Below are 25,634 nucleotides of genomic sequence, written 5' to 3' on the forward strand. Positions count from 1 at the left end.
AGAATGTATATCCTGTTCCTTTTGGATGTAGAGTTCTATAGATGTCTATTAGGTCCATCTGCTCTACTGTGTTGTTCAGTGCTTCCGTGTCCTTACTTATTTTCTGCCCAGTGGATCTATCCTTTGGGGTGAGTGGTGTGTTGAAGTCTCCTAGAATGAATGCATTGCAGTCTATATCCCCCTTTAGTTCTGTTAGTATTTGTTTCACATATGCTGGTGCTCCTGTGTTGGGTGCATATATATTTAGAATGGTTATATCCTCTTGTTGGACTGAGCCCTTTATCATTATGTAGTGTCCTTCTTTATCTCTTGTTACTTTCTTTGTTTTGAAGTCTATTTTGTCTGATATTAGTACTGCAACCCCTGCTTTCTTCTCACTGTTGTTTGCTTGAAATATGTTTTTCCATCCCTTGACTTTTAGTCTGTACATGTCTTTGGGTTTGAGGTGAGTTTCTTGTAAGCAGCATATAGATGGGTCTTGCTTTTTTATCCATTCTGTTACTCTGTGTCTTTTGATTGGTGCATTCAACCCATTAACATTTAGGGTGACTATTGAAAGATATGTACTTATTGCCATTGCAGGCTTTAAATTCGTGGTTACCAAAGGTTCAAGGTTAGCCTCTTTAGTATCTTACTGCCTAACTTAGCTCGCTTATTGAGCTGTTATATACACTATCTGGCGATTCTTTTCTTCTCTCCCTTCTTGTTCCTCCTCCTCGATTCTTCATATGTTGGGTGTTTTGTGCTGTGCTCTTTCTAGGAGTGCTCCCATCTAGAGCAGTCCCTGTAAGATGTTCTGTAGAGGTGGTTTGTGGAAAGCAAATTCCCTCAGCTTTTGTTTGTCTGGGAATTGTTTAATCCCACCGTCATATTTGAATGATAGTCGTGCTGGATACAGTATCCTTGGTTCAAGGCCCTTCTGTTTCATTGTATTAAATATATCATGCCATTCTCTTCTGGCCTGTAGGGTTTCTGTTGAGAAATCTGACATTAGCCTGATGGGTTTCCCTTTATAGGTGACCTTTTTCTCTCTATCTGCCTTTAACACTCTTTCCTTGTCCTTGATCTTTGCCATTTTAATTATTATGTGTCTTGGTGTTGCCCTTCTTGGATCCTTTCTGTTGGGGGTTCTGTGTATTTCCGTGGTCTGTTCGATTACTTCCTCCCCCAGTGTGGGGAAGTTTTCAGCAATTATTTCTTCTAAGATACTTTCCATCTCTTTTCCTCTCTCTTCTTCTTCTGGGACCCCTATAATACAGATATTGTTCCTTTTGGATTGGTCACACAGTTCTCTTAATATTGTTTCATTCCTGGAGATCCTTTTGTCTCTCTCTATGTCAGCTTCTATGCGTTCCTGTTCTCTGATTTCAATTCCATCAATGGCCTCTTGCATTCTATCCATTCTGCTTATAAACCCTTCCAGAGTTTGTTTCATTTCTGCAATCTCCTTTCTGGCATCTGTGATCTCCTTCCGGACTTCATCCCATTTCTCTTGCATATTTCTCTGCATCTCTGTCAGCATGTTTATGATTCTTATTTTGAATTCTTTTTCAGGGAGACTGGTTAGGTCTGTCTCCTTCTCTGGTGTTGTCTCTGTGATCTTTGTCTGCCTGTAGCTTTGCCTTTCATGGTGATAGGAATAGTCTGCAGAACTGGGACGAGTGACGGCTGGAAGGACTTCCTTTCTTGTTGGTTTGTGGCCCTCCTCTCCTGGGAGAACAGCGACCTCTAGTGGCTTGTGCTGCGCAGCTGCACGCAGACAGGGTTTCTGCTTCCTGCCCGGCTGCTATGGAGTTAATCTCCGCTGTTGCTGTGGGCGTGGCCTGGCTCGGGCAGCTACTCCAAAATGGTGGAGTTGCGTTGGAGCAGGAGCTGCTGGGAGGCTATTTATCTCCGTAAGGGGCCTCCCTGCTCCCTGCAGCCCAGGGGTTAGGGTCCCCAGAGATCCCGGATTCCCTACCTCTGGGTTAAGTGACCCGCCCTGCCCCTTTAAGACTTCCAAAAAGCACCCGCCAAAACAAAACAACACCCACCAAAAAAAAAAGAAAAAAAATTTTTTTTAATTAAAAAAAAAAAAGTTTTTAATTAAAAAAAAAGGTGGTCGTTCGTTTTTCTTTATTCTCCGGTGCCAGCCTCAGGCCTCTGCTCACCGGTCGGTCTTTCTGCCCTGTTTCCCTAGTATTGGGGTCCCTATCCCTTTAAGACTTCCAAAAAGCGCTCGCCAAAACAAAACAGCAAAAAAGCAAAAAAAAATTGTTCGCGCGCTTTTCTTATGTCCTCTGGCGCCCAGCCTCCAGTGCCCGCTCACTGTTCTTTCTGCCCTGTTTCCCTACCATCCAGGGCCCCCTGGGCACGTACTGTGTCTGCACTCTGTCCCGGATGGCTGGGTCAGGGTGTTCGGCAGTCCTGGGCTCTGTCTCCCTCCCGCTCTGCCTGCTCTTCTCCCGCCGGGAGCTGGGGGGAGGGGCGCTCGGCTCCCGCGGGGCCGGGGCTTGTATCTTACCCCCTTCGCGATGGGCTGGGTTCTCTCAGGTGCGGATGTGGTCTGGATATTGTCCTGTGTCCTCTGGTCTTTATTCTAGGAAGGGTTGTCTTTGTTATATTTTCATAGATATATGTTGTTTTGCGAGGAGATTTCCGCTGCTCTACTGACGCCGCCATCTTCCGCCCCTCTCCGCTTGTTATGTTTTTTAGGGGGCAGTTTTTAAGATTAAACTTTTTGGAAGTTTTCAAGTTGAGGTTGCATTTGAGCATTTCTCTGAACCTGTCTATCATCAGGTTGAGGTGGTGAAATGATTTAATGTCCACTTATCCCTCCCTGGTAGTAAATGTGTGTGTGTGTGTGTGTGTGTGTGTGTGTGTGTGTGTTGTCTGCCGCTGGGAGGAGGGGGGTGTCTTCCTTTGAAGGGTGTCTACTAGGGCTGAGGAAACACAGCAAGCAGGGGCCTGTGAGTGGGTAAGGCCCTATCTGCCATGGGCATGGGGGTATGGACAGAGGTAAGGACTGCCTGGGAGGACAGTTTGAGCATTAGATCCCATCATTATCCATTCATTGAAGGGTGCCTATGGCTTGGGCACCAGATCCATGCTGACCAAATTAACCCAGCCAGCCTATAAACCAGACTCCACTGAACTAATTCACTTTAGCAGGCATTGTTCAGTGGCCACAACACAGTACCTCCCCTCCCAGACCGTTCTCCTGGCACTTCCCTGCCTCAGAAAGTGAATCACAGGATCATCTGCAGGGTGCTGGGGAGCCGGGCTTCCAGAGAGAGGGCACTGTGTGGATGGCAGGGGCTGTCACCATGCTGCTCTGGGCCTCCTTGCTGGCGATCAGTACTCATACCCCCCCAGAGACAGTACGCCAGACACCCTGAGCCACGCAGGCCAACAGCGGTCCTTCTGCGGGCACTGTTGCTTCATCCTTCACTGAGAGCGGCTCAGGCTGGTGGGGGGTGTGGTAACTGTGCCGCTCAAGCTTAAATGCCCTCAGTTGAGCACCAGTTGAAAAATAAAGACCAGGAGTCAGATGGAAACCAACATGTCAGCCCTAGGGCTAATAAAGGTGTTGAGAGACTGTGGCCAGTAGGGTTCCTGGTACATCTGTTTGCTGAGTGAGCGCATGCCGCTCTATCAGGGACCTAGAGGAAGGCAGGCCTCTGCCTGGGGCAGGCCACTTCCCTCTAGCAAGCAGCTCTGGAGAAAGGCAAGGAAGGCGCGAGGCTCATTCCCACCAGTTGGAGCCTTAGCTGCCCTGCCCCACATGATGAGGTCCAGGAGAGAGAGAATGTCAGTGTCTTCCCACCAGACAGCCCCTTGGCAGCATGAAACAGAAACTAAGTAAAGGGGTGAGCATGTGTTGTGAACCTCAGCAGGGGTTCTGCTGGACTGGCAAGCTTGGAGATCTGCTGTAAAGGAAGGAGGATCGTCTGGGCCTTGAGGAATTCATTTTGATGGGCAAAGATTAGAAAAAGAACCTTTAGCTTGAGGGGACAACAGGAAAAAGGCATAGCAAAGTGAGACCACTCTCCTGTGGCTGGAGTGTCAGGAACTCAGAAGACTGTGTTTGGAGGTGGCCCAGCTTGGTGAGGAAGCTCTGCAGAGTGGTGAAGCACACAATCTTGGAGGCAGATTGCCTGCGTTCAACCCCATCTCTATTTAAGTTCCTGTGTGATTTGACCAAGTCCCTAACCTCTCCAAGCTTCAGTTTCCTTGTCTTGAAATTTGGATAATTACAATTATGAACATCCAGATAGGATACACATAGAAATGCTTAGCTCAGTGCAGAGCAAGTGCTAAATAAATGGCAGCCATTATTATCATCATGTGTCCAGCATAGTTTGAGGTCAGCTAAGAAATGCTTTGGATGCCAGACTCATGAGTGTGGCCTGCTGTGGGAGAGGTCAGGTATGGCTCCAGGGAGAGGAGGCCCCCAGCTTCTATGCCTACACACAGAGGCCGGGGCAGTTGGGACTGGAAGGGGAGACAAAGAGCCTGCTTCCCCAGGGCGATCCACAGAAACCTGTCTGCTGCTGAAGGCGAGGGAGGGTCACAGGGACATGCATGGTGCACAGGCTGAGGATGGAGAAACTACCAAGCGACGGCAGGGCTGTGCTGAGAGGTTCTGATCCTGCTGAGTCTCAGGGTCTGCTAAGAAATAGCCAGTAGGCTGATGACTATTTGGATATTTTGCTCTGGAGCTTACAAAAGCTGTCCAGTGTTTTGAGGCATGAACATGGAGATGAGACACTGTCCAGGGAGAGACTGTAGAAGGAAACAAAAGAGCCAAGCACAGAGTCTGCCTGGGGCAGGGAGCAGAAGCTGAGATACAGGATGCTTGGTGGAGGAGGACCTGGGGGAACCCAGACAGCATGTTGACCCAAGTGCTGAAGGAGGAGACTGTCAGGGCACTGTACCGATGGGCTCCCAGCTGGCACTGACTGGCCACAGGTCTGCATTATCTCACTTAACCTTCATAACCAGCTCTGAGGGAGGTATTTTTGTTCTCATCTTATTGATGTGGAAACTGTGGCGCACAGGACACGAAGCGAGGGACTGTCAGAGACGGGGTTCTAACACTGACAACAGAGGCAGGTTCAGCTTAGGGAATAATTGAGAGGCTGGACCTCAGTGACGATGAATTAGGGGATCAAAGGGCAGAGGGGAGGTTTGAGGTGGAGAGGAAGGCAGTGGGGGATTGTTTCTCACCAAAGAGTGATTTGTGGTGGTTTGCTGAGGAAGAGTCTGATAGGAAGGAAGCGTCAAAGATTAAAGGTGTGGGAGCGCCACTGTTTACGTCCTGGGAGAAGGAGGAAGAGACACCTGATCTTGCCTCCCCAGGCAGGTGGAGAGTCAGGGCGAGGTGTGACCAGAGAGGCTGGGCGAGCTGGGGCTGTATTTGCAGAGGGGTGGGCGAAGTTCCGGGTGGTGACCCCGTCTGCCCACTGCTGAGGGCAGCAGGGCTGCTGGGGCCTGAGTAGGGAGTTCCTGTCCTCAGTGTTCAGAACAAAAGGGTGGTGGGAGGGGAAACTGAGTCAGGGGGTGCTGGAGGGCTCCCGAGGTGGCAGGTGGAAGCCACAAGCTTCCAGGCAGCTCCCTTCAGTGGTTCCCATTGCCTAATGGATAAAAGCCAAATTCTAGGGGTGAGATGAGGCGAGAGACAAGCCAGTCCCTGCCTCATGGTGCTGCTCTTTCCCCATTCCCTGGCCACGCAGAGCTAAGGCGCCCCCCGCCCCTCCCCGTGCTGTCACCCTCTGAGATAAGTTCTTCACGCCTCTGCAGTGCATTCTGCCTGCTGCCCCTCTGGAGAAACCCCACGGGTGGGCGGAGAGGCCTTCTAGGATTGCCCACACTCGCTGCTCACCCCCTCCTCCTCCTCTGCCCCTGTGCAGGCTTCCCTCTCCCAGGACTGCACCCTGTCCGGCATTGTTGCTGTGCTGTTGCTGGGGGTGTCATTCTCCCTCGGAATCCCTAGGGCCCCTGTAGTGCCAGGCACCTGCCATCTAACCCTTGAATGTTCATCGACCTGAATGAATGGAGAGGAGGTGAGCCTCATTATCCATAAAATGATCAATAAATGGTCGATTTTTGAAACTCAGCTTGTCTTTAAAGTAGCTTCCATGTGATGCTTTACATGTTGCTTGGCTGTTGAGCTGTGACATTGTAAAATTGACATTCGCAGTTAATTACCATCCGAACTTAAATTGACACTAGCAGTTAATTACCATCTGAACTTAATTTAAGACGTGGGAATTTCAGGGAAACGATGTTTTCCATCTCACAATGGAATACCATGACTGCTTTAAAATTAGACCATTAATCTATGAGTTTCTAAAGCCTAAGTTGGCAAAAGCCAGTTTGTTGGCTTTGGCGGATGGACCCCAGATAGAGGCCCAATTGCACAGGCAAACTTCACATTCTAATTGACAAGGATGAGAGATGAAAGATTTTTGGCCCTTGGTAGATAAATAACTTCGTCTTAACATTCATTATTTTTCTCATAGCGTCTATTTCAGGGCTTTACAGATAATAGGGGTCAAATAGTATTTGTTAAGTGGTTGAACAAACCTAAGAAAAAGAATATATTGATTTTTGTAGGCCATGCTTTTTTGTGACAACTGGTTTCTGTTCTTTTTTCAAGTAAAATACTATCTTGTAACAAAATTGAAAGAGGTTGGGGCAGTGGGCAGAGTACCCATGAAAATAATATATGAAGGGGGTTTGGCAGAGTCTTGGCCACAAGTGTCTTGAGCCCTGTTTGGTTTGGACATGGAAACCAGCTGTCCCATCTCCCAGCTCTTTGCTGCTCTGAGCAAATTTGGGCAAAGCAGTGTAGTGGGGAGATCAAGCAGAGCGCTTTAGGTGGCAGATGGACTGGACTCCAGCCCGTGTGTGACCTTGGGCAGTATCTTAACATCTTTGTGTCCTGGTTGCCTCTTTTTGTGAAAAGGGGCTGATAATTATATCCCTTACAGGATCACCAGGAAGATTAAATGGGACAATGAGGACAAAGTCTTTTCACTGCTGCTTCTGTCAGATTGGGGAAACCCTCTGAGCTTCCCAAGCAGGCAGCTTTACAGACAGGTGGAAACTGCGTGGACACGAAGTCATTTGCCATCATATGATGTAGTGTGGACAGCCATGGCACTGGGGACAGGCAGCGAGGTCTTTGAGCATGCAAGATTGCTTGTTCCTGAAGCCTCGTCCTTTACATTGCAGCCTGGAAGGGAACACTCATTTATGTTTACATCTCACACCTATTCTTTCGGAGATTCTCAGAAAGAAGAGAAAGAATCTTCCATCCCAAGCTCTCTAAGAGGCTGCAGTGAGTCCCACCTCTGAGGTGGCTGCAGTGAGTCCCACCTGTGAGGACACAGATGTACTCATCTTTTTTTTTGTAGATAATTATTTTTTATTGAAGGGTAGTTGACACACAGTATTACATTACATTAGTTTCAGGTGTACAACATAGTGATTCAACATTTATTTACATGACAATTCTAGGTACTAGCTATCACCATACCAAGCTGTTACAATATCTTGACTATATTCATTACATCCTGGTTACTTATTATTTAACCATTGGAAGTGTGTACTTTTTTTTTTTTTTTTTGTGAGGGTATCTCTCATATTTGTTGATCAAATGGTTGTCAACAACAATAAAATTCTGTATAGGGGAGTCAATGCTCAATACACAATCATTAATCCACCCCAAGCCTAATTTTCGTCAGTCTCCAATCTTCTGAGGCATAACAAACAAGTTCTTACATGGAGAACAAATTCTTACATAGTGAATAAGTTACATGGTGAACAGTACAAGGGCAGCCATCACAGAAACCTTCGGTTTTGCTCATGCATTATGAACTATAAACAGTCAGTTCAAATATGAATACTCATTTGATTTTTATACTTGATTTATATGTGGATACTACATTTCTCTATTATTATTATTTTTAATAAAATGCTGAAGTGGTAGGTAGATACAAGATAAAGGTAGAAAACATAGTTTAGTGTTGTAAGAGAGCAAATGTAGATGATCAGGTGTGTGCCTGTAGACTATGTGTTAATCCAAGCTAGACAAGGGCAATAAAACATGCACGTATGCAGAAGATTTCTCCCAGAACGGGGGGGGGTGAGGTTCTAAGCCTCACCTCTGTTGATCCCCAATTTCTCACCTGATGACTCCCCTGCAACTGTGCCTGTCTTAGGTTGTTCCTCCCTTGAGGAATCTTACCCGTCTCTGGCTAACCAGTCAACAGATGTACTCATCTTAAACAATGTTTTCAGGGGCAGACAGATGGGGGTGGCACTGGGCAGTGCTCTGCCCCCTCAACACTGTCTGGCTCCCCATTGCACTCCTCCCAAAGGCAGATTCCTGCTGCACTGTCCCTCAATCCTTTCCTTAGAGTTCCTACATTCTTTGTCTTTTGAGATCTGCCAAACCATTCCTTGACAGGCCTGGCTTGAGGCCCATAGCCTGGGTCACTGAGATTATGGTGGCCTCTTTACCACAATAAGCCCTTGAATTGTGGAAAAGGGTCAGCTTGAATTGGGGAAAAGGTCAGAATAGCAAGAGCAGAAATGGGAGGTAAGAACAGTCAGAAGAAGGTGAGGTCATTATTTAAAAATAGGAAGAAAAGACAGAAACATTTAGGTCGACCTCAGCTCTCCAGCATTCCTTCAGCCAGGTCAGATGTGCTGTTTGGGTGTGAGCTGTGACAACCTCACACTCCCTCACACCATTTCCTGGCCAGACCCCGTGCTCCTCCTTGTGGGCTGGGCTCACCCTGTCCCAGGCTCCTGTCTTTGGGGTGGTGTTTCTCTTAAGCTTGCCCTGTCTAGGAGAAGGGAGGATGCCGCTGCTGCTCGTGAGTCTGGGGGACAGCTAGCTGGGAGGAAGCCCAGCCTCAAGGCGCCTGCAGGTGGGCGTCCGTGCCTTGTGCTGTTTGCTGTGTTCTGTGGAGGGGTTTCAGCTCCATGATGGAGTCCCCTGCTATTATTACGTGTTGGGGGAAGAGCTGTTTGGGATCGTGGAGCCCTGTTTAAAGGGCTGTGGTTTGGTGAGAAGGGCTTGAGTTTTTTGGGTAAGTGCTTAAGTGAAAGCATCTGGACATGGATGTGCTGAGGAGGCTGGTGGAGGAGCAGTGACATGTGACAGGGGTTGGGCTGGGTTTTAAATGGAAGGGCCAGAAAGTAAAAGGACTCCTTCCAGCGGGTTCGCTAGAGCTGGGCTCCAGCACAAATGTTCTTGGGGATCCTTTGGAACTCGCCCAACAGGGAGTGGCTGGGCATACCCATGCACACAACTCACTCACCTGGCACAGCGGGAAAAAGACGCTCAGCAGGAAATATCACCTGCGTCCCGTGCCACCACCTAGTGCTGCCAGCCTGCGCCTAGGTTTGGGGCCATCTCAGCTGTCCTGATGGATCACTGCACCCCTCATCTCAGCTGAACTGACTGACTAATAATCAGAACAGTTGATCTGGGATGGTTAGGGGGGAATGAGAAGCCTTGTATGTGAAAAATATTTTTGAAGCCAAAAGCTCTAAAGAAGTGTCTGTTTTTAGGAGTGACTGATGCTGTGATCAGACCAGGACAAGGGAAGCATCTTGTTCACCTTCAGTGGCATTCCTCTGTTTTCTCCTGGGACGTTTTCCTTAGGCTGCTTGAGGTTCTCTTCAATGGCAAGAGAAGTTAGGGCTCCACCTCTTCACTTCTATGAGACTCAGATATTCGCTGGAGACATTCAACTATTCGGATGGCAGCTTTTTCAACAAACTGGTCCCTGTGTCCTGCTCTGAGTCCTTTCTTCTTGGCAGGGTGTCTCCTGGCACCTGGCTCCTCTATTTTGATGGAACGTTAATGCTTTTGGCCCTAATACGAAGTCGGTGTTGGGCCCTGCTGCTGCTCTGAGGTCAGGTGTGCAGTTTTTCTTTACAGTGAGGCCCTTCCATTTGGAGACTGACCTCTGTACTGGGCAGGACCTCAGTCAGGCCTAAGGGACCCAGGGGGCCCCTGATATTCTTGACCTGCCACCCCTGGGAGCCTCTCAGCTTCCAGTTTAGACCAGTGACCTCTTTATTCCATCCATGTTCTCACTTTGGGAATGGGAACGCCTATGCTATACCTGTCCCATTTCATTGTGGAAGCAGATAATCTGTTTCCTAGGCCCACCAGTGGAGAGGAATTTTTCCCCAGTCAGCCTCCTGCTGTCTCCCTGAGGCAGATGCATGAGCCGACCTTCTCTGTGCCAGGTCCTAGGCTGAGCTCGGCTCTGGAACATGGCCCTGTGTCCCACTCAGAGGAGCCACACACATGAGTGACCAGTGCTCTGGACAGTGCCAGATGCTGTGAGGAAAGTCTGTGCTGGGTCTGGAGAGAGGGACCGAAGGGCAGCAGTCACTTCAACATGGCGGATGGGAAAGGATCCCTGGATCACGATGCTGGAACTGGGCCTTGAAAAGGGAGTGGGAATTGAGCCAGTAGAATGGTGGCCTTGGGCTAAAATGTTGCATCTTGAGGGGGGCCCTTAGTATAAAAGCAGGCAAGGTGCCAATAGCTCGGCCCTTGTGTCTAATGGTTGGTGCTCAGGGCAGAGCCAGGGGTGGCTGACGGAACTCTAACTCCCGTCGTTGCAATCTCCCGTCATTGCAATCTCCCACCCACTTAGGTACAGAGGACTTCAGCAGACTCTATCTCATTAAATCCCCACCGTCCCACAGTGTGAAGCTCAGTAGTGTTAAGGAGCCTGTCCAGGGCATTGCCCACAATGGGAAGAACATGGGTGCAAATACAGGCCTGACCATGGAGCACATGCCCTTGGCTATCTCATGTGTCCTTAACTCCCTCTTTGGGTTGTGGGCTGGTGATGAGTTGTACATGCACTGGGTGCCTGGGTGATACTTGTGTAGTAGAGCCATGCTCCTGGCAGCAGTGTGGAGGAGGAGAGGCGTGTGGGGATGAAGCTGCAGGTGGCAAGACCAGTGAGGAGGCCACTGCAGTCATCTGGTGGGAGGGGACGTGGCTGGAGCAGGGCAGGTGAGGCTGAGCAGACAGATCTGAGAGAGGGTGAGGAGGGGACTTTGCTGGACACAGAGACCCCAGCTGGATGTGGGTGAGTGAAGGGAAGGCTGGGGACAACTCCCAGGTTTCTGGCTTGGCGAGCATGGTGGCTTCACTAAGGTGGCTTGGGGGCATTTTGGGGCCTGCCAACTGTGAGGACGTGGAGAGGGAGGTGGGTGTGGGGCATGGGGGGCACATGCTGCCTCCTCCCTCTCCCAGCCCCCACTGCTTCTCAGGCTTGAGTTCCCCTGACAGTGAGTAGTGTTATCAGTAAGTCTGTAGAAGTTGTTTCAGAGCTTACAGGATGGGGCCTGCCCTCTGGGGCCCAGGCACAGGGAGGGAATGCAGGGGAAACGGCTCAGCACAGCCCCCTTCATCCTGTTCCTGAAAGATTAAAGAGAGGGGGTGCTCACATCTAGGTGGGTAGGACCAAGCACAGTTTCCCAGAAGAACTGGCTGGAAGAGAAGATGGGAATATAATGGGGAAAGCTGCTGGCATGGGCACAAATTAGCTGGAAAACAACTGTACAGTCAGTTAACTAACTTTAGAACCTGTTCACTGATAAGACATTTGGTTGGGATGAGGCAGAGGTTTGCCAGAGGAGTGTAATAGAAGTTAAAGGTACAACCCCACAGGCTGAGTCCACGGTAGAAGGCTTGAATTCTAGGGGCTGAGAGTGAGCCCCTGAGGCTTTCGAAGCAGAAAGAGTGCTTGTCTGGGAGCTGGGCTGACAGCCTGTCATGGGCTTTTTAACTTCAGTTAGTATTAGCATCACCGGAGGAGCTAGGTCAACACACAAAGGTCAGGCCCTCTTTTGCTAAAACGAGCCTGGGCCTCTGTGCTTAAGTAGCTCCCTGTGTGGTTCTGATGAAGGCCAAGTCTGAGGATCACTGAGGCAGGTGGGTCTTGGTGCCAGGAGAGAGCCCGGAGGCAGGCAACCGGTAAGGAGGCTGTTGCAGAAGGCCAGGATGAGCTCATGCAGGGACAGGTGAGGCTGTGTGAGCGATGAGGTCACCTCCATGGAGAGCCGGGAGAGACCGTCTCTGGTCTGACTCAGCAGCACTAGGCACCTGGATCGCCTCCTCCATCCCGAACCCCTCATTTGGTTTCTAGGGCACCCCCTTCTCAGTTCTCCTGGCTGCTGCTCCTCAGTCCCCTTTTTGGTTCTTTTCCCTGATTGGTCTGTTCTAGAGAGTCCTGGGGCCTCCTCCTTTTTTGTGTGTGTGTATAATACTTCTTAAGTTAATTCATAGAATTGGTTTTAATTACCATCTGTCTGCAGACGGCTCTCAAAGTATTACCTCCAGCCCAAGCCTCTCTCTGAACATCAGACTTGTATTTCCAAATGCCTAACTCAGCATATCTTCCTACGTGTCCTTAGGCATCTTAAACCTAACATTTCCAAAGCCAACCTCCAGATTTCACCGTGCCACCTGGCACCCATTTGTGCTCCTGCAGGCCTGGCCGCTCTCCCTGAGGCTCAAGGCAGAAGCCTCATAGCCATGCTGACTCCTCTCTCTCATGCTATCCCATCTATCTACTTAGCCTACTGGCTTTGCCCTCGACATGGGTCAAGAATTATAACACTTAACACAGTCACCCAGGCCCAAGCCACCTTCATCTCTTGCTTGGCTTTCCTGTGTTCACTGCTGCACCCCTCCACCCCATGGCCTATTTTCCAAGCAGCAGCCAAAGTGTTCCTTTTAAGAGGTAAGTTAGGTCCCCCTGTACTCAACCTTACACAGGGTTCCTATCTCAGAGGTAAAGTAAAAAATGGACAGGAAGAACAGTGTGCATCATCAGACAAGTTGCCTAATCCATTTGCTCATCTGTAAAGAGAGAGAAAAATTCCCAAGTGGTATGTGGGGATTAAGTGAGATAATGTTGGATAAACTCTTAGCAAGTAGATAACAGAAGCCTGCCCAAGAGGAGAAAGAATCACAAATTAATTGAATCTCTACTGTGTGCCAGGCACACTACACATACTACCTCTTTTAATCTTTTCAATTGCATTTATTTCTATCACTACCCTATATCTACACAATTTAAGCAAATAATTGTGTATAATTTGTTAAAACAACCATCTCCCCGCCTTCCTATCCCCATTGCTCTTCCTCAGATACAGTTACTTTGCATTCTTTTAGTATTTGTATCCATATTGCTAAAGAAAAAAAAAGCCTGTTTTGCTGCTCTGTTTTTTCTAGTTGTCACTAGTGACTTTTGAGGTCCCACTCTCTAAGATGAGGAATGAGCTCCCTTTCTGATCCTGCCTCCCACTCCTCACTTCCACCACCCCCATTCTGCCAGGGCAGTTCCCCTTCCGATCCGGTGTGTGGTGTTCCACTGCAAGGCCGCAAGGTGATTGCTTTTCATTTTAGGTTCCTGTGGAGTTCTTTTGTCATTGGCTTGGTTTTCTATTTTCTTATCATTGAATTAAATTCCTCACCAATACTATACACCCCTGAGGATGCTCAGACGCATCAGGTGTTGGGTTAATCTCATGTGCCTGAGAACTGTCTCCCGGAGCGTTTGGAAGCACTGCAGTGTGGACTGGCTGCCCGCTCCTGTTGCTGCCTGCTGCCTAGCTATGGCACTGGCATCCCCTTGATGTTTCCTATCACATTCTCCATGTCCTTGAGGGCTTAGGTCTTTCAAAACAAATTCCTCCACTATTGTTTCAGTGGGTAGCTAAATTAGATGTTTGGGTTCAATCTGCTCTATTTACCTGAGGTCTGTCTTGTTTACTTTCACCCATAACAATGAGATGAGACAGTTGAGGCTCAGAGGGGTTAAATAACTTGTCCAAAGACACATAGCCATTATGCAGCAGAGCCCAAGACTGGGTTTTATCTTGTCCTTTAAAAAGAAAGTTATTGGTTGATATGGGATGGGACTGCGAATTGAGCAACTGTCATCCATTTTCCTCTCTCCGTTTTTTTTTTGGATACTGAAAATGGTTTCTTGCTCTCTTATCCCAGAAATGTAAGTTGGATGGTCAACAGGTAGTAAAGAGGTCTCTAGCGAAAGAAGGGCGAGGTCTGAGATGGGTCTGAGTTGTTCTTGGCTAAGGGTTCCTTCCCAGGCCTTGCCCTGTACTCAGGGCCCACCCCCCACCTGTGGAGCTGCCCAGGAGCCAGGTCCCAGCTCTGGCTCGGGTTCCTAAGGCACAGGAGGAGCAGGGCTACCAAGGCTTCTAGATCTGTTCCTGATCATTCCTCTGTCCAGGCTGCTTCAAGCCTGCCCCAAACCCTTGGAGTCCTAACCACTTTTCCTGAGAGAAAAGTAGTTTATAAAATGGAATGGAAGCTTGCAATTCCCTATGGGTGGGATAAGTTAATGTTTACTTGCCCAAGACTTTTCCTAATCAGCAGTTTCTTCCTACTTCAGATTCCCCTTTGCTGAACTCGAAAGAAGTTTAAATACAGTATCTAAATCGCTTGCCTCAGCCTGTGCCAGATAGCAGGCGGCTAGTTGTGGCTCACTTTCTAGTCCAGATCACCTAATTCTGCACCCTAATCAACTTCAAGGTGCTGAGCGGGCCTTTGTGTGGTGCAGTTCACGTGGCGAGGATGTCTTCACTAGACGCTGGCATTCTCAGACACGGAGGTCCCTTCCTTTGCTGGCTTTACAGCTATGGACTCATTTTCCTCCCTGGCTGGTAGCAAAGAGGAAGGTAAAGTCCTGTATTATCAGGAGCCCCAGACTCAGACTTGTCACAGATAGGAAGCTGACAGCATCTTGAGAGGCCTGAGAGTGAAGGAAGGATGGAGGGAACACACCTTTTCTTTCCATAAACAACATTCCCTGCCTTTGTACCTAGAAATGAGCCATTTTCTTGGTATGGGAAGGCTGCCTGCCCATCAGGGTCAAATGCAGGGCTCTGTGAATAGTCAAGTGTCCAGAGAGAATGAAAACTGTGTTGGCCAGTACACCCACTGCCACGGTACGGAGCACATTAAGTCCTCCGCCTGCTCCTCTCCTGGGCTGGTGGGTGCCCCTGCTTAGGCCCAGGCACACAGTCTAATGCTTTCCATGCAGTTGCACTCCCCGCCACCTGCCTAGAGGCCGCCCTGCTTTTTGCTCGGCCCTTTGGAGTTCGCCCAGGATTCTGGCTCTTTCCCAGCCCCTTTGGGTTGCTCCTTTCCTATGTGTGCTCTCTCCAGGAGGCCGTCTGGCTGCCTCCGGCTGCCTCAGGAGCTTCATGCACTTAGACCTCCACCTCGCTGGTGAGCACAGGCTCCTGAGGCAGGTGCTGTGTCCCTTTGGGGATGAACAGACCCACTGAATGCTGCCGTGTGCCACGTTTGCCTCTGAGACCCCAAATTCCTTGAGGGCAGGGATTGTCCCATCGTGCATCACTGACTAGGAGCTCTAACCTGGACAGTAGTGAGGGAAGAAAATGTCTGCCAACTGCCAGAAGGGGAGTGGTTGGTAACCCCGTGGCTTCTCTGTTCCAGTAAGAGTGGCCATGCTCACAGATGGAGGCAAGAGGCCTCACACCAATGGCACGTTTGGTCCTTCAAAGGTCCTTCCCATGTCTCACATCCCTGACCCCTCACAGCCGCCCTGTGACAGGCTGCCAGGGCCCGATCTTACCCAGGTGTCCTGTCATCACCTCAGGCCAAGCAGGTCTGGAACTGAGCTCATCAGCATGCTCTGGCTCCTGAGCACACCAGCCTTACCAGCCCAGCCTCCTTGGCTGCAAACACGATGCACCCTTGACTCATATTTCACTTCATACCATCTCCCACGGGTCCACCCAGCTTGCTGTTTGCCAAGTACAAACTCATCACTGGGCAGAGGGCCCATGGGCCTTCCTTTGTGGCCTGTTGCAGGGGGATGTAGCCTGGTTCCTCTGGGCTTGGCACATTCTAATTGCCCTCCCACCTTTCACCCTCATAGTGAGGCCCCAAAGGGGCCAGTCGGCTGAAATATGAGAGCTTTCTTTTTAAAATCTCTGTTGTATTTACATTGGAGGCCACTTGATTCTGTATACTGGCATTTGGACCCCTGAAGAGGTGGGTGTGATTCCCAAGCTCCTCTTGTTATTTGCTCTTATCATATGTGATTCTGTGCAAGGTTTTGACTCATCAAGAGCGGCTGGGTGCTCCTGTATAATCTTGTCAACCATTTTGATATTTGCCCTTGTATACTTCTCTACCTTTCCTGCATCACCCCCTCTGCTTAGAATAGCATTTTTCTCCTTATCTTCTGAGAAAGCTCCTACTCATCCTTCAAAACCCAGGGGAACTGCATACTTGCCTCTGTCAGCATACCTCATATGTTCGTACTCTGTCTTCTCCACTGGTCTACATCGTGCATGGGGGCAGGTACTAGGTCTGACCGATAAGTATCCTCCAGTGCCCAGCACAGCAGGGTTCAGGGAATGTTGGCTGTATGGATTCATCCATTTATTCACTAGTATTTACCTATAAAGTTGTGCCAGACATTCTGCTAGGCACTGAGCACATGGGGTGAACAAGACAGAGAGGGTCTCCCTGTCTCCATTGAGAAGCCTTTAGCAAGTCCAGTTAGCAAGGAAGCAAGTATATGGATGCAATACTTTGGAATCACAGAGCTTAGATGGTGGTGTGCAAGGACGGCCCCTCTGAGAAGATTCTTTGAAGCTGAGACCCGAGGGATGGAAATAAATCAGCCACACAGAGAGCTGAGGAAGTGAGCTCAGGACAGAGGAGATGGCTGGTATAAATTTGCAGAGGAGGAGGTCTTGCAGTGTTTGAGGGAGGACAGGAGACTGGTGCTGCCAAAGCATGAGGAGCAATGGGACAGACTAATCACTGGGCAGCCATTTGGGGTTGGCTTGGCCATACTCCGTGGTGAGAGTAAGCAGTTTTGATTTTTCCTCAGGAGCAATGAGAGGCCCTCAGAGGGAGGGACTTCACACTTTCAGGCTCCATATGGCTGAACAGGTGTCCGTGTGTTGATCATTGCCCTGCCTCGCTACCTCCCTTCTCCTGCTCCTTCTTCTTTCATCCCCACCCAAGCTTGCCTCCATTCACACCTGGAGATTGCACACTGGGGTCCTTTGCAGTCTTGGCTGTGCTGCTCACTGCGGCACAGCTCTGATTCTTGGGGCAGCCTTGCCTGGCTCCAGCCATGGCCCGGAGGCACAGTGAGGCTCCCCCGCCTCCACACACTGGCCTTCTCGTTGCCCTGAGCTGCTGGTGCAGTGGCCCCCACACTGCTGAGACCCAGGGCTCTGACCCTTCCTTGGCTTCTGTACCCGTGAGTCACTGCCCTCCCCCTCCGAACACACAGCAACTTCTCTCTCTTTGCCCTGCCTACCTCCTGCACAGGATCCAGCCTTTTGGAATTAGCTGTGCTCTTCCTCCCTAAACGTATCCCATTTTAGTTTAAAGTCTCTCATCCTGTGAGCTATCCTGGCACAAATACATCCTGAGATGATCTCCTCACTTCAAACAAAACAAAAATAGCTAACAAATATTGAGCACTTACTATGTGCAGAATAATGTACTGAGCATTTTCTATGAAATATTAATTCCTCACTTAATCATTAACCCTGTGCATTAGGTTCTGTTGTTAGCACCCTTTTACAGATGAGGATACTGAGGCTCAGAGATCACATATTAAATGGTGGAGCTGGCTTTGAACCCAGGCTGTTTTGCTGCTATTGCCAGGTAGAGTCCAGTGTAGTTCCTGTGGCCCTAAAATCTTTATCCACACCATCTCCAAAGCCACTTTTCTGTGGCTGCTCACTTTCTTCTCTTCACTGCAAAGGTCCAGCCTCACAGGGAAAATGAGCAGAGACGCTCAGGACTTGCCGTTTTCTGGCTGTGCCATCCCTGGGCATGGGAGCCATGCTCTGTCCCCACAGCACTGCTGCCCATTGGGCACTTGCTGAGGTTTTGCTGAATGAGCAAATGACAACTCCTGCCTCCAGTTTATAGAGCCATGTGTCTTCTTAGCATACAGATGCTGTTGTAAGTCTCTCCCTGCCACCCAGGGACATGGTGGGAAGCAGGAAAAGTGAGAAGAGGCTGCAGGAAGACAGTTTAGCTTGAAGACTTTTCCTAGGGGCATAGTTGTCCAGCGATGGAACCAACTGCCATTTCTCCAGTAGAGGGGAGACCCGGGGTTAAAGGAGTGGCTGGGCTGAAATCCTTGGAGAAGCTCTCCAGCTCTGAGGAGGTGGGATCCTGCACTTTGAACAGTACGGGGACAGTAGAACTAAGTGGAAAGAGACAGCGCTGCTGGTCCTGAGGACGGTTCTCTCCCATTTCCTATGCTGGGCACATTTGACCATTCGAGAAGTGGAAGTGGCAGGGGCTGCTCAGCCTGGATCACACCTGCTCAAGGGAAGCGTTGAGGTGTGGGACAAACACAGATCTAAGCCAGCTGCCACCACCCTGACCCCCACTGCTGCAGGGTAGGTCCTGAGAGAGTCCCCGCTGGCTGCGCTGCTTCCCTGACACGTAGCCAAACCTTCCCCAGTGGTGGCTGGAGCTTCTGGAGCCTGGGGCTGTAATGGGGGTGAGGAGTGGCAATTGCTGCCCTACTGTTCCAGGTCATTCTGGAGAGCCCAAGCAGCTTTTAAGTACAGAAGCGAATGGGATCATGTCCTAAGGATTCCTGGAGAAAGAGCACTGAGCTCCTAGGATTGGCTACTAGGATTCTTCAGGGACAGTGCTGCATAAAGATGGAAGAAGAGGGTTTTGAGGTCTTGTGTGGAACTCTGTAATTTTTCCTTTGTTCTGTATTTGAATTTTCAGTACGAAAAGGAAACGAGGAGAGGAGTCATGGCTTCTGATGCAAGTCACGCGCTGGAAGTGGCCCTGGAGCAAATGGACGGGATCATTGCAGGTGCGGCTGATGGGTCGTCCTCCACACCAGAGGAACTGTTCTCTCTCACTTGACTTTTCTTTTTGGCACAGGGCAAAGCCCCTTGGGAGATTTATTTTATTTTATTGTGTACACCATCTCTTGTTTTAAGAGTATAGACTCATAGAACCCTTTGCTATCAAGTGTGAGTATAGGTCTCTACTGATAGAGTGGGCGTTCCATGCGTTAACGTGTATCTAACTGTCACCATTTGGATCCTGGCTGTGAGGCAGTTTGGGTGATAGGAGGCTGACTTTACTGTAAGTTTTCAGAGCATACCATGGCTTATCACAGTTGAGCCAAAACTTGAAGTAGAGCTTCACTTCCCCAGCTGGTGTTAAGTGTGTTTGGGAGTCAGGAGGCAGTTCCATATTGACTCATCTCATCACCTAAAGAGTGTTCTTCATGCCATACTGTTTTTTATCCACCACAACTGTTTGGCTCAACATTTGCATTAGCCAATTAGGAATTCTCTAGAAGAGATCCAGCAAAACTGGGAATTGGAAAGGACGGCCAGTGGGCTGGCCATTTGGGCTGATTAACTTCTTGGTGGGCACAACCGGATTGTGTTGGATAGAACAATCCTGTCACTGGAAATCTTTCCCAAAGGTTCCAGGTCTTCTTTCTGTCCTGACCTGACACAGGTCTTACCTGCTGACTGGGCACACTTCTTTGGGACCTTGCTCCCCCTGTGCGGAGTGGTGGCTGGAGGAGGTGAGGGAGGAGGTCTGGGCCGAGGGTGGCTAGAGCCCAGGATGTGCACAGGTACCTGACTCTGCTTCACAGGCATTTGCTTTTTTCCTCCATCCTGCAGAGACACGCCTGACTCGCTGAGGGTTCTGGGTGTTTGCCCTGGGGTGGGGGAGGTTGTCTGTGTGTCCAGGCTTCTTCATGTTGTTGGGGACAGCATAACAGGTTCTGGCTGTCATCTGTCAGCCTCTTCATTTCTCAGTGAACAGAAGGGCTCTTGGGAGGCTGTGACTGGTGTTCTGCTTTTCAGAGATGCCATAGATTGGGATGTCCTTTTCTAGGTTAGGGGCTGTTGAGATCAGTCAAGAATGTGGATTTCCTAGCAGCCTTTTAGAAAATCTCATCCAGAAGCTCTCAGGCTCATGTGCATTGAGGGCAGATCCATAAGGTCATGTTAAGTCTTCCCTAGGAACACAGTGGAGTTCTTATTTATTCAGGCCCTTATTTCACCCACTCGAGTTTTTGGTTTTCATTTGGTATAAGGGCTGCATGTGCCTTGCTTGCTAGCCTTATCTGGGGCCTTCAAGATTAATGCACAGTCTCCTGAGGGGTCTCTGCTCTGTTCTTGCCTCTTAGACTGTCATCCACAGGGTGGCAGAGCAATCCTTAAAATGTGCATCAAACCACATCACTCCTCTCCTCGAAACTCCTCAGGATAAACTCTAACGTCCTCGTCACAGCCAGCAATTCTGTTCATGATTTGGCCTTTGGCTGCATCTCCTACCACTGTCCTCCTCTTACCCTACTTGTGTAGCACGTCTGCCTCCTGTACCAGAATGTAAGTAAGTTCTGTGAGGACAGAGTCTGTGCTGCTCTATCTCCAGGGCCTCGATTGGCTGCAGCACATTATATGTGTTTCATAACCATCTGTCATGTATATTCAATTTACTTCTGTGAATAGACTTTCCTTGTCATGGGTCAAGAGGCAGTTACTGGTGGTGAAGGGGGGAGCCTAGTAAACATAATGTTCTTCATGTAATTGTAGATTAATGATACCAAAATAACAAGCAAACAAACAAAAATAAAAATAAAAGAGGCAGTTACTTGTTTCTCTGCATATCTTCTATCTGGCTGCACCATGTACCGGCAGCTGTTTATCTCTACTTGTACCTTTGGTTGGCTGATTGTTTTCAGTCAAAATCAAATCGCTAATTTTTCTGAAGACTCAGTGGTTGGCACATCCTGTGAACCATGACCTCAGTAGTGATTGGTTCACACAGATGTTTGCAAGTTGCTGTTTGGCAGGTAATTGAACATGGAGGTTATTACTGCCTGGAGGGTATCCATTCTAAGCTGTTTGTGATGAGGAGGACAATAGTTATCGAATGCCTTCGTGCAGGCCACCTTTGCTCAGGATTATTACTACCGTCCTCATTTTCAAGATGGTTGGGCCAAACGGAACCAAAGAATTGAGGAATTTTTGTGGCCATCAGTGTGAAATACGGTGTTAGACTGTTAGGGTTTGATCCCATCTCAGCCTCTTACTGTAGGATCTTTGGGAAAATTGCTGAATCTCTCTGAGCCTCAGTTTCTCTCTCATATTATTGGGATGATTAAATGAACACAAAGAAGGCACTTAGTAAGTGCTCAGTTGGTGTAAGTTCTGTTTATTTTGTTGGTACTAGTACTGACATTGTTATTTCTGCCACCCAAGGTTCATAGTGCTGGTAAATGGCAGAACTAGGGTGTGAGTCCAGGGCCACCTGAATCTCTTCTGGGCACCTTTCATCCCACATTGGTCTTATGATGGTGGGTAGTGGGGCCCCCAGGGCTCCGAGGGACTATCTGCAGGAGAAAGGAGGCCAGTTCTGTTCTGTTCTTGCTCCCAATCCCTTAACCAGCAGGGCTTTGCTTTCATCTCTCTTACACATTAGTTCCAAGTCAGGGTCCCTTTGCTTAAAGGGTGGCACAGCTAGAAGTATGTTTGCAGACTGTGGCACTGCATCATGATACCACAGATCCTGCAGAATGACATGTTGGTATGACTTGTCTTCTGTATTTCTATTCTCTTACCAATTTTAAGTTGAGTGATATCAAGTAGTGCTAACATTACCAAAACACAAACTTTTCCACCTATTAAGGTACTCGTATGACTGGAGTACCAAGGACTGGATCCTTGCACTTTATGAAAATACAGTTCCCACTTGTTTCAGTGAAAGAATTTTTATGTGCTTCCTACACGCCCCAAATAGCAACCATTTAAGCAAAAACAACATGGGTTCCTACTAAAACAGATGTGATTCCTTCAATAATTATTCATAATCATAACACTATATAATAGAGGATTTCCCTTTATTTAATTACTCTATAGTATGATAGGCTACTGTTCACTTTCCAAAACTCTTTCCAAAGAGTATCAATGTTTATGTAATTAAGCTCTAAGGCAAAAAAAGATCTCCTTCCTCCAGTCGATATAAACAACACAGAAGATTATCACGCCCTTGAACAACCAGGCCAGGAATACTCAGAGGGGACATACAGATGCACGAGTGCCAAGTACACTTCTCCAGAACCACAGTGTGGTCACCCTTCTGTCCAGGCACTCAGCGGGCTCTGGAGGTGTGAGAAAAAGCAATGCCTTGTAAACAGAAATAGGACTGTTAAATGGAACTCCATGTAAAGTTGAATTCTTGAAACCTGAATGGGTGTATCCCGGTGTGACTACTTGATTGGAACCCTTGAGTTTTATGTCAGAAAGTTGGGAAGAGGGACTGTTAAAAAACCCAGGACCTTTACAAAAATGATCTGCTGTTTCTAATACAAAATACCATTGTAGCTTCCAGTATGATGTTAACCTTTGATCTGGTCTTCCTCCTGATGAATCCCTATGATTTGGCCTGCTAATAGCACTGTAGCTGAATTACACAGTTGACAATCAAAATTGAACTATATGTAGCTTAATTCCATCCCTCCGGATGGCGCAGAGCCGTGGCCACATACGCTGATCTTGCACAGATCCAGCGGTTGCCTATGAGGGCCCCTCCGGCCTCAGGACCAGGGCATCCTATGGGCAGGACATGGCGGGCCACTTACTCCTCTTTGCTGTAGCAGGAGGTTTCTCCTGTGGTTATCTTCAAGCTGTACCCATTGATGAGGAATCATTAAAAAGAGTGTCATAACAGTTAAAAAAGGGTTGCTCTGTCTAGGCCTTTCTGCCAACTCTGACCAGTGTCTGGTGTGTTTTTGTTGTTGTTTTTTGAAAGATTTTAAAATTGAAGGTAGAAAAAGTTCTGGTCAGGACACATTATTCAACCTGCTCCCTGGCTGATTTCAGCTGTGGTGTTAAAGGTTGGTGATGAGTCTGTGCTCTGCCACAGTTCATTAGTTGTGTCCACACCTGCTCTAAGGTGGATCAGTAGACAGCAATCAGCAGTAAGCAAGTGGCGGAACTGAAACTCTCCCGTTTCCCACTCAGGACTCAGGTTGAGGGTGCCCTGCTGTGACTTTGACCTGAAAAGAGTCAGAGCGGAATTTTGGTGACGTCTAGCAGAGCTGAGATGTCAAAGGCTGCCCTTTGTATAAAGAGGCCAAAATGGCCCACGGTGGCAAGCACTGTTCAGCAGCCATCATTCTGTTTCCCTTTGGGAACAGCCCACTGCCACTCCTTTATGACAGTATAGCCTCATTTTCTATTCTCTGAAAGAGTAAAATTGGAATTATCATTTGTTCCTTAAATACCTGCTATAATTTTAGGTATAGAAAGTGACCTGCACAGCCTTGTAGACCTAGAATTTTCTCATTGGCAGATTTTCTTTTTTTAATGGTTATGGACAGTCAGGTTTTAATTTCTTCTCAGTTGAGTTTTGGCAGGTTACATTTTCCTAGAAATTCATGCATTTTACCAAGGTTTTCAGTTTTGTTAGCATAAAATTGGCTGTCATATTGTATAACTTTAAAGATCTGCTTCACTTGTTATATCTCCTTTAATTCCTAATATTGCTTAATTGTGCCATCTCTTTATTTTTTTTATCAAATCTTGCCAGAGTTTTTAATTGCTGTTTTTGAAGAACGGACTTTTGCCTTTGCCCATCAGTTTCCATTATATGTGTGTGATGTGTTTGTGTATATCATTCTACAAATAGATAAATATGTATATGTATTAGTCCGGGTTCTCCAGAGAAACAGAACCAACAAGGGTGTGTGTATGGTGAGGGGTGGGGGTGGAAAGAGAAAAAGAGAAATCTGTGAGGGAGAGAGATTGATTGATTTTAAGGAATTGGCTATCATGATATGGAAGCTGACAAGTCCAGATGGACAGGATGGGCTGGCAGGCTGCAGACCCAGGGAAGAGCCAACATTGCAGTTCAAGTCTGCAGGTCATCTGGGGGCAGAATCTACTCTTCTTCCAGGGAATATCAGTCTTTTTCTATTAAGGCCTTCCACCAAGTAGGTGAGGCCCACCCCTTTGTGGAGGGCAATCTCCTTTATGTCAAAGGCTACTGATTTAAATGTTAGTCTTACCTAAAAAGGATCTTCACAGAAACATCTAGAATAGTATTTGACAAAACACCTGGGTACTGCAGCCTAGCCAAGTTGACACATAAAATTCACCATCATAGTACATATGAATAAATATGCATTGTGTATCTATACTTAATATATGTTCACAATTAACTTACTTGAATATCTGTTCTTTATCACTTTCTTCTTTTCTTACTTGAATACATCTGTTCTCTTTCAGAACTCAGATTGAAAAACCAATCAGTAACATATATTTCCAATTGACTGCTAACTTAATTGTGGTAAAAGTAGTCTCTGATACTCTATGGAATTCATTGATTCAACATTGTTCAGAACATTGTTCAGTTTTCATTAATGAGTGCTCCTCAGGTGTGTGTATTTTTCTAGTTGGGTGCAATGTTCTTTATTTACTTATTATATCCAGCTTGTTTGAATCTTCTCTGTCATTTCTGATTTTTTGTCTGCTTGATCTCAACAGTTTCTTAGATATACATATAAAATTTTTCTACTAGATAGTGTGTTTTGCCTTCTTTTTTTTTTAGATAATTATTTTTTATTGAAGGGTAGTTGACGCACAATATTACATTACATTAGTTTCAAGTGTACAACACAGTGATAAAACATTTATATACATAATTCTAGGTTCCAGCTATCACCCTACCAAGCTGTTACAATATCTTGACTATATTCCTTATGCTATACATTACATCCTGGTTACTTATTTATTTTACCATTGGAAGTCTGTCCCTTTTTTTTTTTTTTTTTGTGAGGGCATCTCTCATATTTATTGATCAAATGGTTGTTAACAACAATAAAATTCTGTATAGGGGAGTCAATGCTCAATGCACAATCATTAATCCACCCCAAGCCTAATTTTCATCAGTCTCCAATCTTCTGAGGCATAACAAACAAGTTCTTACATGGAGAACAAATTCTTACATAATGAATAAGTTACATAGTGAACAGTACAAGGGCAGTCATCACAGAAACTTTCGGTTTTGCTCATGCATTATGAACTATAAACAGTCAGTTCAAATATGAATACTCATTTGGTTTTTATACTTGATTTATATGTGTATACCACATTTCTCTCTTTATTATTATTATTTTTAATAAAATGCTGAAGTGGTAGGTAGATACAAGATAAAGGTAGAAAACATAGTTTAGTGTTGTAAGAGAGCAAATGTAGATGATCAGGTGTGTGCCTGTAGACTATGTGTTAATCCAAGCTAGACAAGGGCAATAAAACATCCACATATGCAGAAGATTTCTCTCAGATCGGGGGGGTGAGGTTCTAAGCCTCACCTCTATTGATCCCCAATTTCTCACCTGATGACCCCCCTGCGACTGTGCCTGTCTTAGGTTGTTCCTCCCTTGAGGAATCTTACCCGTCTCTGGCTAACCAGTCATCTTCCGGGGCCATACAGGGAAATGTAAAGTTGGTAAGTGAGAGAGAAGCCTTATTGTTTGAAATGGTTAGCTTTTTATTTCTTTGCATAT

At 47.5% G+C, this 25,634-nt stretch overlaps 1 protein-coding gene across 13 annotated transcripts in view; it reads left to right on the forward strand.

Moving 5' to 3' along the window:
- The window catches only part of LOC118914532 (liprin-beta-2), a 191,505-nt gene that overhangs the window by 46,514 nt on the left and 119,357 nt on the right, over positions 1-25,634 (forward strand). For all 13 annotated transcript variants that reach the window (XM_057507302.1, XM_057507298.1, XM_057507300.1 and 10 more), the window contains exon 2: positions 18,815-18,905. In XM_057507302.1, the coding sequence (XP_057363285.1) occupies positions 18,815-18,905 (91 nt within the window). The remainder of the gene's footprint in view (positions 1-18,814; positions 18,906-25,634) is intronic.

Source organism: Manis pentadactyla, chromosome 9, assembly GCF_030020395.1.
Source record: "Manis pentadactyla isolate mManPen7 chromosome 9, mManPen7.hap1, whole genome shotgun sequence".
NCBI lineage: Eukaryota > Metazoa > Chordata > Mammalia > Pholidota > Manidae > Manis > Manis pentadactyla.